This window comes from Lucilia cuprina, chromosome 3, assembly GCF_022045245.1.
Source record: "Lucilia cuprina isolate Lc7/37 chromosome 3, ASM2204524v1, whole genome shotgun sequence".
Classification (NCBI taxonomy): domain Eukaryota; kingdom Metazoa; phylum Arthropoda; class Insecta; order Diptera; family Calliphoridae; genus Lucilia; species Lucilia cuprina.
In genome coordinates, this window is record NC_060951.1 from 6311466 (window position 1) to 6323921 (window position 12456).

The 12456-nt window shown below is 33.3% G+C and overlaps 1 protein-coding gene across 5 annotated transcripts; it reads left to right on the forward strand.

Moving 5' to 3' along the window:
- Nucleotides 1–347: 347 nt before the first annotated feature.
- LOC111679313 (myb-like protein Q) lies at nt 348–12340 on the forward strand. Of its 5 annotated transcripts, none has more exons than XM_046946725.1 (8): nt 348–683; nt 5516–5671; nt 9459–9981; nt 10066–10185; nt 10248–10511; nt 10575–10841; nt 10901–11994; nt 12056–12340. In XM_046946725.1, exons 1-8 carry the CDS (start codon nt 585–587, stop codon nt 12293–12295), a joined length of 2763 nt encoding a protein of 920 aa, XP_046802681.1. In that variant the 5' UTR covers nt 348–584; the 3' UTR covers nt 12296–12340. The 5 variants fall into 5 exon arrangements, with proteins under 5 accessions (XP_046802681.1, XP_046802680.1, XP_046802683.1 ...); XM_046946727.1 differs by having other exon boundaries at nt 350–683; nt 10272–10511; nt 12056–12337; XM_046946726.1 differs by having other exon boundaries at nt 350–665; nt 12056–12337.
- Nucleotides 12341–12456: the final 116 nt, after the last annotated feature.

Genomic DNA, 12456 nt, shown 5'->3' on the forward strand with positions numbered 1-12456 from the left:
GACTATAGACTAGACTATAGACTAGACTATAGACTAGAATATAGACTAGACTATAGACTAGACTATAGACTAGACTATAGACTTGACTATAGACTAGACTATAGACTAAACTATAGACTAGACTATAATCTAGACTGTAGACTAGACTATAGACTAGACTATAGACTAGACTATAGTCTAGACTGTAGACTAGACTATAGACTAGACTATAGACTAGACTATAGACTAAACTATAGACTAGACTATAAACTATAGACTAGACTATAGACTATAGTTAATGAAGCTTTTTTAAATTGTTTATTTATACTTTAAAATTAACATATTTCTTCCTATTTTTTACAGACAACTTATTACAACAACAAAATAAACTTGCATACTACTCTACCAAAACAAAAAAGCTCAAAAAAACTCTACACACCCAAAGTCTTCCAAAGCTTAAAAATATTAGAAAAAAAAGGATTTTTTTTAAGAAAAGCTGTAACAACAACTAATAAATAAAAGAAATTACTGAAAAAGTTTAAAACATACACAAAAAAGAAAACCAAAAGAAAAAAATACAAAACAAATAAAGCCTTTAACAAGGCATGTTTATACCTGATTCTTTACGTAGCTGTATGATCGAGACGGACGTTAATTCTTATCTACAAACATCATCCTCAGGACAGGTGCTGAATTTATACGTGGTATCAGTTTTTAAGCAATTAAATGAAACCAAAAAAAAAAGATATATAATTTGAATTCTAAAAGCAAAAAAATGAAAACCAAAAACAGCTAAAATAATGAAACTAACAGCATCAAAACTAAACTCATTTAACTAATTTTGTTTAAACATCAACGAACCCTTTTTAAGAAAAAAAACATAAAAAACCAAAAAGAGTTTAATTATTGAGAATGAAAAGGATCACAGCTTTTTTCCATTTAGCAAATTAAAGGCGAAATGCCCTCCTCCTCTCCTCCAACAATAAACAGACAAACAAAAATATAAATCATAAAACTCTGTGTTTAACTCTCTAATCTAATATATCTCTCTCGTTAACTAAGTAATTACAAAAGTTACTAAACAACTAACTCTCTCTCTCTCTCTCTGTCTGTGTGTGTTGTTGTTGTTTTTTTTAACAAAGTTTGTTTTTGGTGTAATACATATTGTCGTGTTTATTTTTTGTTTGTTTATTACTTGTAAACTTTTTTAACAATTTTTTGTTTTTATAACTCATTCATATTCGCTCTCTCTCTCTTTCTCTGACTTTTTCGCTGTCATTTATATAAAATGTCCTTATTACAAACATGTTGTTGTTTTGATTTATCCTTTTACTACTCTGTTGATGTATGTAAATGTCTCTGTATGTATGTGTGGAATCCTATTATGTTTGTTTTTATGTTTTACTGTGACCCTTTTTTTACAATTATTTCACATGATGAGAGAGGCGAATTTATAATGAAGGCGACAGGCTTCAATTGTTAAACTAAATAGTCCTTAAAAAATATATTTAAAAAATTCTAAAAAAAAAATCCTTAAAAATTTGTTTAATTTGTTTCGTCTGCCTGTCGCCTTTATTATAACTCTTCCTTTAGTCCTTTCCCTCTTTTCTCCTTTACACTATAGCTGTTTATGTTATTTTATTCATTTAATTTTGTTTTTAACATTTCATTATATTTTTTTCTTATTACGTTTTCATTCAATATCCGTTTCCTTTTGTAATACTCGTTACACCTTTGAAACTGTTTTCTTTTTTTTTGTATTGTATTTGTATGAAATGGTCATATAAAATGGAATGGAGTAGACACAGTTTTGTTGAAAAAAAATCATTTTTTTTCTTTGCAACTTTTTATTATGTTTTTCCTTAAAAGTGTGTCTTTTTTTTTATCAATTTTATTATCCCATAATAAATTTTAAAAATTTATCATGTTTTTTTTTTCATGTGGAAATACCATTTTAAATCATTATATTATTTTTCATATAATGAGGTCCTTTTTTATCTATATAAATCAAAGTAATTTAAATAATTTACCACTGAGTGTTTTTTATCTTTAAATATGTAAATGTGTATGTTTTATATTCTTTTTCTTTAATAATTTATTTTTAAAACAAATTTCTAATTTTTCGCTTAATTCCCTTAAGAGATTTCGAATCTAAGGAAACTATTCCCTATTAATCTTTCTATAGACCCTACAAATCTTTCTATAGACTAGGCCATATAACAGTCTATAGAATAGTGTTAAGATCCGCCTATGAAGAAGCACATAGTCTATAGATCACTCTATAGAAAATACTTTATATTAGTACTTTGACCATCACTCTATGGAAAATACTATATATTAGTTCTTTGACAAGCCTACAGATCTGTCTAAAGATCAGTATATATAGCAATATCTCGATCTATCTATATATGAAAGTACAGATCAGTCTATAGTCTATAAAACTGTCTAAAAATTCGTCTATAAAACAGTTAATAGATCTGTCGATAGACTTGTATATAATGAAGTCTATAGATCAGACTTCAGAATAGATTTAGATCAATCTTTTGACCAATATATAGATCAATCTATGGACCAGTCTATAATGCAATACATATATATCAGTGTAGTGATCAATCTATAAGAGCTATCAGTAGATTAGTCTAAGAATCAGTCTATAGATCAGATTATAGATAAATAGATGATTTTTACAATTTGTAGATCAGTCTATATACATCAAACTAAAGACAAGCCTAGAGACAAGTTCAGAGATCTAACTACAGCGCAAGATAAATCATGATCCGTCTACATATCGATCTATAATCAGATGAGTCTATAAAGAAATGTATAGATCAGTCTACAGTTAAGTTAACATGTCAGTCAATGGATAAGTCTATAAAATAGTACACAAATATATCTATCAGTCTATCGTCCGTTCTAGAGATCAGTCTATAGAGTCTATAGATTATTCTTTATAGCAATTTGTTGATCTGCAAGTCTAAAGGTCACTCTATAGAACAGTCAATAGACCAGTCTATAAATCAGTTAATGGAGTAGTCATAAGATCATTTTATAGATCAATATTTCGACAAGTTTGTAGATCAGTACAATTCCAAAGGTTAATATAGAGATCAGTATTAAGATCAATCTATAGATCAGTCAATATATTAGTCTATAGATTATACTACACATTAGTCTATATATCAGTCTATCCACGAGCCTACAGACCAGTTTAGAGACAAGCCTATAGATTAGTATTTAAATAAATTTATATACAGGTCTATAGCTTCGATTATATCGAGTCTATAGAGCACTCTGCCCTATAAAGCCTATTGATCAGTCTATGGACAAGTCTATAGATCAGTATTGAGAAAGGTCAATCTATAGATCAGTCTACACAGCAGTTTATACACCAGTCTACAGATCAGAGTATAGCGATGTATCTAGATCAGTCTATAGGCAAGTCTACAATAGATCAATATATAGATTAGTCAACAGATTGGTGTATAAATATATCTATAGATTAGTATATATATCAGTAAAAAGACAAGCCTATAGAACAGTCTATAAACAAGCTTATAGATTAGTTTATAGACAACTCTATATATTAGATTATAGATCAGACTATAGACCAGTTTACAGATCAAACTATAGACATTTCTATAGATCAGTCTATAAACATGTCTATAGATCAGTGTATGAACAAGTCTATAGGTTACTTTATTAATAAGTCTATAGTCTAGTGACCAGTCTAAAGATTACTCTAAAGATCTGTCTAAAGTGCAATATGTAGATCAGTATAAAGATCAGTCTATAAAGTCTTTAGATTAGGCTATATATAAAATATAGATCAGTCTTTTAGATAAGTCTTTAAACCAGTCTATAGGTCGTTCTATTTGCAAGTGATACGGTGTAGTCTATAGACAAGTCTATACCTTGCAAAAAAGAACTTCCAAAGAAGCGAAAAAGAAGTAGAATTTACTGCTTGGTAGTACTGAAAAATACCTGAAAAGGTGATGATTTTAACGCATGCTCTCCATAGGATGGCATTTTATGTGATTCCAAAATCATTACATTTGATGTCATTTTCAGGAAGTAATTTTTAAGTTCTAGTTTTGAGGAAGCAAAATTTGATTTAATAAACATTACTTCCACAGATGGTAAACAAATTCACTTACTGCTACTTTTGAAGTAGTGATATATGTTATTCTTTTGGAAGTACTTACAGATAGATGGTTTTCTGGATCAGTATATTAATTAGTCTTTTGTCTACTCTATGGATAAGTGTGGAAACTAAGACTAGACTACACATCAGAACTTAAGCGGGTCTATAACTCAGTCTAGACATATTCAGTCTTCTTTTTTGTCTTAAAAAAACTTTTTTTATATATAAAATTCCTTCTTCTTTGTTATGTTCGCAAAAGTGTCTTCTATTTTATTATTATTCACTAATTCACCTACTTTAGTTGATGATAGTTAAAAACCATGATGTTAGAAAAAAAAAATTACATAGAAAATATAAAAACAGCTCTAAAGTGAATTACAATTTTATTCGTTTTTAAACTGACCTACCAAAAGAATTTTGTTTTTTTTTTTAGTACTAATCACAGCTAATTTGTATGCAAAATGCGTGGATTTGAAAAAAGACGTGACTACGCAAAAGCAACATATTGTATCAAAGCAAAGAAAAAAATAGTAAGAAATAGAAACATTACAAAAATATTTCTATATTTAAGAAATATATACAACAATGTCTTGTGCATATAAAATCTTTGGGTCAATGGACGTTTGAAGTTTGATTTTTTTGCAAAAAAAATTTATTAGAACTTAAAGAGAAACTTAGTAAAATTGGAAAATGTATAGTTTTTTTTAACAGAAAATATATGAGGGTTTTAGTAATAAAATAAAGAAAATTTTCTGAAATTTTTAAAAATGCTTAAACAATTATATAACAATGGATTTCTTGATCACTGTGATATATATAGATGAATTGGTCTCTTTTACTTTCTCTCACTCATTTTATATCACCATTTCTCTTTGATTTTAATATTTTTTCTCTTCTCTTTTTCTTTAACTGAATGTTGTACGCGCCATTTTTTTATTTACTAAAACAATTTAATCTCTGTATATTTCTTTTCTCAATTATTTAATAAAATATATATTTAATCTAAATGTTTAAATGTTTGTAAAACTCATCATCAATATTAAAACTAAAAAAAAAAAATAATAAAAAATAATAATTATATTACATATAAAAAAACTCAAATATTTTAGTAGAGACTTAAACCAAAAACGTATTGAAAAATCAATCAAAACTGCATTTATTTTTAAATTTATATGTGTCTATATAATACTTAGTGTTTTCTCTTTTTTAAATTACTACTAATACTACTGCTCTCATGGCTGTAATATTTTTTGAAAAAATCACTTTTTGTATTTAATTTTTAATTTTATTTTATAAATATTTCTTTTTCTTTCTTTTACACTCTTATCTCTTTCTCTCTTGTAATTGTTGTCATATGTGTGTTAATTGTTCGTGTGTGTGTGTGTATTTGATTAGGATGAGTTTCATCCGTTCATTGAAGCCCTACTACCGTATGTCAAATCATTTTCGTATTCCTGGTTTAATTTACAAGCAGCCAAGCGAAAATACTACAAAAAGCATGAGAAACGCATGTCACTGGAGGAGGAGAGACATTGCAAAGACGAGTTACAGGTGAGTAAGAGAGAAAGTCGATTAGAGCAACTATAGAGAACCAACTTAAGACTATACTATATACTATACTATAGACTAGACTATAGACTAGACTATAGACTAGACTATATATTGGACTATAGACTGGAATATACACTAGACTATAAACTAATCTATATACTAGACTATAGACTAGACCATAGACAAGACTAAAGACTAGACTATAGACTAAACTATAGACTGGACTATTGACTATACTATAGACTAGACTGTAGACTAGACTATAGACTAGACTATAGACTAGACTATAGACTAGACTATAGACTAGACTATAGATCAGAGAATAGACCAGACTAAAGACTAGACTAAAGATCAGAGAATAGACTATAGACTAAACTATAGACTAGACTATAGATTAGTCTATAGACTAGACTATAGATTAGTCTATAGACTAGACTATAAACTTGACTATAGACTAGACTATAGACTAGACTATAGATGAGACTATACACTAGACTATAGACTACACTATAGACTAGACTATAGACTAGACTATAGACTAGACTATAGACTGGACTATAGACTAGACTATAGACTAGTCTATAGACTTGAGTATAGACTAGACTATAGACTAGACTATAGACTAGACTGTAGACTAGACTATGGGCTAAACTATATTCTAGACTATAGACTAGACTATAGACTAGACTATAGACTAGACTATAGACTAGACTATAGACTAGACTATAGACTAGACTATAGACTAGACTATAGACTAGACTATAGACTAGACTGTAGACTAGACTATAGACTAGACTAGACTATAGACGAGACTATAGACTAGACTATAGACTAGACTATAGACTAGACTATAGACTAGATTATAGACTAGACTTTAGTCTAGACTATAGACTAGACTACAGACTAGACTACATACTAGACTATAGACTAAACTATAGACTAGACTATAGACTAGACCATAGACTAGACTATAGGCTAGACCATAGAATAGACTATAGACTAGACTATAGACTAGACCATAGACTAGACTATAGACTAGACTATAGACAAGACTATAGACTAGGCTATAGACTAGACTATAGTCTAGACTATAGACTAGACTATAGACTAGACTATAGACTAGACTATAGACTAGACTATAGACTAGACTACAGACTAGACTACAGACTAGACTATAGACTAGACTATAGACTAGACTATAGACTAGACTATAGACTAGACTATAGACTAGACCATAGACTAGACCATAGACTAGACCATAGACTAGACTATAGACTAGACCATAGACTAGACTATAGACTAGACTATAGACTCGACTATAGACTAGACTATAGACTAGACTATAGACAAGACTTTAGACTAGACTATAGACTAGACTATAGTCTAGACTATAGACTAGACTATAGACTAGACTATAGTCTAGACTATAGACTAGACTATAGACTAGACTATAGACTAGACTATAGACTAGACTATAGACTAGACTATAGACTAGACTATAGACTAACTATAGACTAGACCCATAGACTAGACCATAGACTAGACCATAGACTAGACTATAGACTAGACCATAGACTAGACTATAGACTAGACTATAGACTCGACTATAGACTAGACTATAGACTAGACTATAGACTAGACTATAGACTAGACTATAGTCTAGACTATAGACTAGACTATAGACTAGACTATAGTCTAGACTATAGACTAGACTATAGACTAGACTATAGACTAGACTATAGACTAGACTATAGACTAGACTATAGACTAGACTATAGACTAGACTATAGACTAGACCATAGACTAGACCATAGACTAGACCATAGACTAGACTATAGACTAGACCATAGACTAGACTATAGACTAGACTATAGACTCGACTATAGACTAGACTATAGACTAGACTATAGACAAGACTTTAGACTAGACTATAGACTAGACTATAGTCTAGACTATAGACTAGACTATAGACTAGACTATAGTCTAGACTATAGACTAGACTATAGACTAGACCATAGACTAGACTATAGACTAGACTATAGACTAGACTATAGACTAGACTATAGACTAGACTATAGACTAGACTATAGACTAGACTATAGACTAGACTATAGACTGGACTATAGACTAGACTATAGACTAGTCTATAGACTAGACTAGACTATAGACTAGACTATAGACTAGACTTTAGACTAGACTATAGACTAGACTATAGACTAGACTATAGACTCGACTATAGACTAGACTATAGACTAGACTATAGACTAGACTATAGACTAGACTGTAGACTAGACTATAGACTAGACTATAGACTAGACTATAGACTAGACTGTAGACTAGACTATAGACTAGACTATAGACTAGACTATAGACTAGACTATAGACTAGACTATAGACTAGACTATAGACTAGACTATAGACTAGACTATAGACTAGACTATAGACTAGACTATAGACTAGACTATAGGACTAGACTATAGACTAGACTATAGACTAGACTATAGACTAGACTATAGACTAGACTATAGACTAGACTATAGACTAGACTATAGACTAGACTATAGACTAGACTATAGACTAGACTATAGAATAGACTATAGACTAGACTATAGACTAGACTATAGACTAGACTATAGACTAGACTATAGAATAGACTATAGACTAGACTATAGACTAGACTATAGACTAGACTATAGACTAGACTATAGACTAGACTATAGACTAGACTATAGACTAGACTATAGCTAGACTATAGACTAGACTATAGACTAGACTATAGACTAGACTATAGACTAGACTATAGACTAGACTATAGACTAGACTATAGACTAGACTATAGACTAGACTATAGACTAGACTATAGACTAGACTATAGACTAGACTATAGACTAGACTATAGACTAGACTATAGACTAGACTATAGACTAGACTATAGACTAGACTATAGACTAGACTATAGACTAGACTATAGACTAGACTATAGACTAGACTATAGACTAGACTATAGACTAGACTATAGACTAGACTATAGACTAGACTATAGACTAGACTATAGACTAGACTATAGACTAGACTATAGACTAGACTATAGACTAGACTATAGACTAGACTATAGACTAGACTATAGACTAGACTATAGACTAGACTATAGACTAGACTATAGACTGGACTATATACTAGACTATAGACTAGACTATAGACTATAGACTAGACTATAGACTATAGACTAGACTATAGACTAGACTATAGACTAGACTATAGACTAGACTATAGACTAGACTATAGACTAGACTATAGACTAGACTATAGACTAGACTATAGACTAGACTATAGACTGACTATAGACTAGGGACTATAGACTAGACTATAGACTAGACTATAGACTAGACTATAGACTAGACTATAGACTAGACTATAGACTAGACTATAGACTAGACTATAGACTAGACTATAGACTAGACTATAGACTAGACTATAGACTAGACTATAGACTAGACTATAGACTAGACTATAGACTAGACTATAGACTAGACTATAGACTAGACTATAGACTAGACTATAGACTAGACTATAGACTAGACTATAGACTAGACTATAGACTAGACTATAGACTAGACTATAGACTAGACTATAGACTAGACTATAGACTAGACTATAGACTAGACTGTAGAGTAGACTATAGACAAGACTTTCGACTATACTATAGACTAGACTATAGATTATACTATAGACTAGACGTTGATATGGTTACTTTTTTAATCTTCAATCTATTTCCCTTTTCTTTTAGAACGAAAAAGCTGAAGTTAAACAGAAATGGGCCTCTCGCCTCTTGGGAAAATTGCGCAAAGACATAACACAAGAATGTCGCGAAGATTTTGTACAATCGATTACGGGTAAACGTAAATCGATATGTGTTCTCTCCAATCCCGATCAAAAAGGCAAAATGCGGCGCATTGATTGCCTACGTCAGGCAGACAAAGTGTGGCGTTTGGATTTAGTTATGGTCATTCTATTCAAAGCTATACCTTTGGAGAGTACCGATGGTGAGCGTTTGGAAAAGTCACCCGAATGTATACATCCAGCATTGTGTGTTAATCCTTATCACATCAATGTTTCGGTACGAGAGCTAGACCTATATTTGGCCAATTTCATTAACACACATGATCCGCTAAGTAGTCCAACACCCTCATCACCACATCCGGGTACACCTACAACACCATCGCTCATGCTGTACAGTAATGAACATAACAACAACAACAATAATCCAGCAGACAATAAGAAACACGCCGATGAAGAGCGCAAAGCGAAAGGTATGTATGAAGAGCAAGAGATGAAATATTCCTTTTTTGCCAAAACTAACATTAAGCCCAACTACCCACAACATGCGGCATCAGATGTCGAGAGCACACCATTTGCTGGCTACAGTCATAATCCCTACAATGGTGTGGTTTGCAATGATATTATCTTGGCCACTGGGGTATTCTCTTCCAAGGAACTGTGGAAGTTATCAAAAGGTAATTTAAAATTGAAGCCAGCATGTGTCAGTGCCCTTGAATGGTTCATTGTGGTAATGAAGAACCAAAAAATTCTTTCATTTTAGCTTCCATACTGGAAGAAACCACCAATGATCTCATACAGGCCAGTTCCATTAAGCTGGAACATCCAACAGCGGCCTATGAATGCCAAACATATCAAATGACTGCTTCTGCAGCTCCTCTCGGTTCGGTGGTGGGAGGAGTTAATAGTTTGAGTTCATCGAGTGGAGGAGGTGGTATGGTTTCAGGCGGAGACGGCAGATCATCAGTTAGTGCTTCTATGGTTTTGCCCTCGGGCTATAGCAGTGAGTATTAATATACTTGTAATCATTACGAATTCTGCTCTAATGTTGAGTCTATTTTAAAAGTTGATTTTGTAGATCCTCGCAGCAGCATGCATCTTTCCAACTCATCTTTGTTGCGTGCTGCCGCTACTGTTTCTTGTAAACCTGATCCTAATGGTTCGCCGCAGGATTCGGTGGGCGGACCCAGCAGTTTTTCTGTGATATTGAGGCAAAATGAAGACAATGGCAGCAATAATGGTGGCTCCAATAATGAAGAAGTAGCTCTTCAAAGATACACGCCTACCAGCAATAGGGTATTGTTAAGCATGGGCCAAATGAGACCAGGAGAAGGTGGGTTTTAATGCTTTAATTTCCTTAATGAAACTTATATATTCCTAATTTTCTTTTAGTGTTAATGCAACACAATGTGAGTTCTACATTGGTGCCAAATTCCGTCAGTCCGGCTTTGTATTATCCACAACATAACAGTCCTTCTGCCAATCCCTCTGATAATTCGGAAGAAGCTCAACACCAGCAGCAACAACAACAGCAGCATCAACAACAGCAGCAACACCAACAGCAGCAACAACAGCAGCATCAACAGCAACATCATCATCAGCAGCACTTGCATCACTCTCAAACTTCTTCCACTCCCAAATACGCTACAGAGGTCATTAATCATGGACAGGATATGTCAGAATTTGTGGCCTATGTTTGCCAAGATGCTTCAGGTGTTAATCCCTCGGAAGCTGATTTGCATGCTCATCATCATCAAACGTCTTCTCATTTTCAATTACAACATGCTGCCGCAGCAGCCGCTGTTGGGCGTAGTCCCAAATTATCAGCCGTATCAGCTGCAGCAGCAGCTGCTCATTATCAACAATACAGCACCATGTTGCCTCCGCCGCCTTTGCCGCCAATGGCGCGTCCTGTGGCCATAATACGTTCTACTGGAGATTTGACTATGGTGGCTTCTCCACCCACATCTGCCAGCATAACTCCGCCTCCCTTGACTAGTGTTAGTTCAGCAGGAGATTCGCCTCGAAATCATCATCATGGCCATCAGCAAATGCAACAACATCATGCTCATCATCACCACCATCATCATCAACAGCATGCTGCCCATCACCAGCAGCAGCAACACACCACCATAGATCACAGTACTAGCACTGGCTTGAGTTCCATGTCCTCAAAACTAACTAATACAACAGCCTCTTCTTCGCAACAAGATTCAGGCAATAATACCATTACCGTGGGCAGTAGTACCAATTCTTCGGATTTGGTAGTGGCCTCTACATCCTCCGCCTCACCACCTCCTGCACCCACACAAAGTCCACAACATCACATCATTGATGTGGCCCGCTGTAAGACATCACCCACTTCGTCCTCTTCGGCTATATCGGTTTCAACTCCAACTTCGGCGCTCTCACGCATATCGGCTCAACCGTATCCGCAAACAAATGGACGCGAGTACTTTAATCATTTCCATACACAAACAACACCGGTAAGTTGGAATACATTTAAGAAAATCTTACGAACAAAAATGATAAAAATTCCCTTTTCAGCTGCTGGGTTATACCACTATGTCGGGTGTCATAAGTCCCACTAACTTAAGTTTATATTCCTCATCATCGGGCGTTTCCTCACACCGCACAACACCTCGTTCACGCTGGAATCCCTCGTTTCTTTCTATGGAAGATGATTTTAATATGATGGGTCATACCTTGTCAAGCACAAATCCGGAGGCTACTCCAGTTATACTCATGGAAGATTGTGAGTTTTTAGCTGTAGATCGATTTTACTAAAGCTTTGAAGAGAACTGAACTAGAACTGAACTTGAACTGAACTAGAACTGAATTAGAACTGAACTAGAACTGAACTAGAACTGAACTAGAACTGAACTAGAACTGAACTAGAACTGAATTATAACTGAACTAGAACTGAACTAGAACTGAACTAGAACTGA

Bases quoted from the DNA above. Each gene is read 5' to 3' on its own strand.
- LOC111679313 (XM_046946724.1), top strand. From the start codon at position 585: ATGTTTATACCTGATTCTTTACGTAGCTGTATGATCGAGACGGACGTT. The intron at 10,512-10,574 runs GTGAGTATTAAT...CTATTTTAAAAG, and splicing joins TTTGCCCTCGGGCTATAGCA to TTGATTTTGTAGATCCTCGC. The intron at 10,842-10,900 runs GTGGGTTTTAAT...ATTTTCTTTTAG, and splicing joins CCAAATGAGACCAGGAGAAG to TGTTAATGCAACACAATGTG.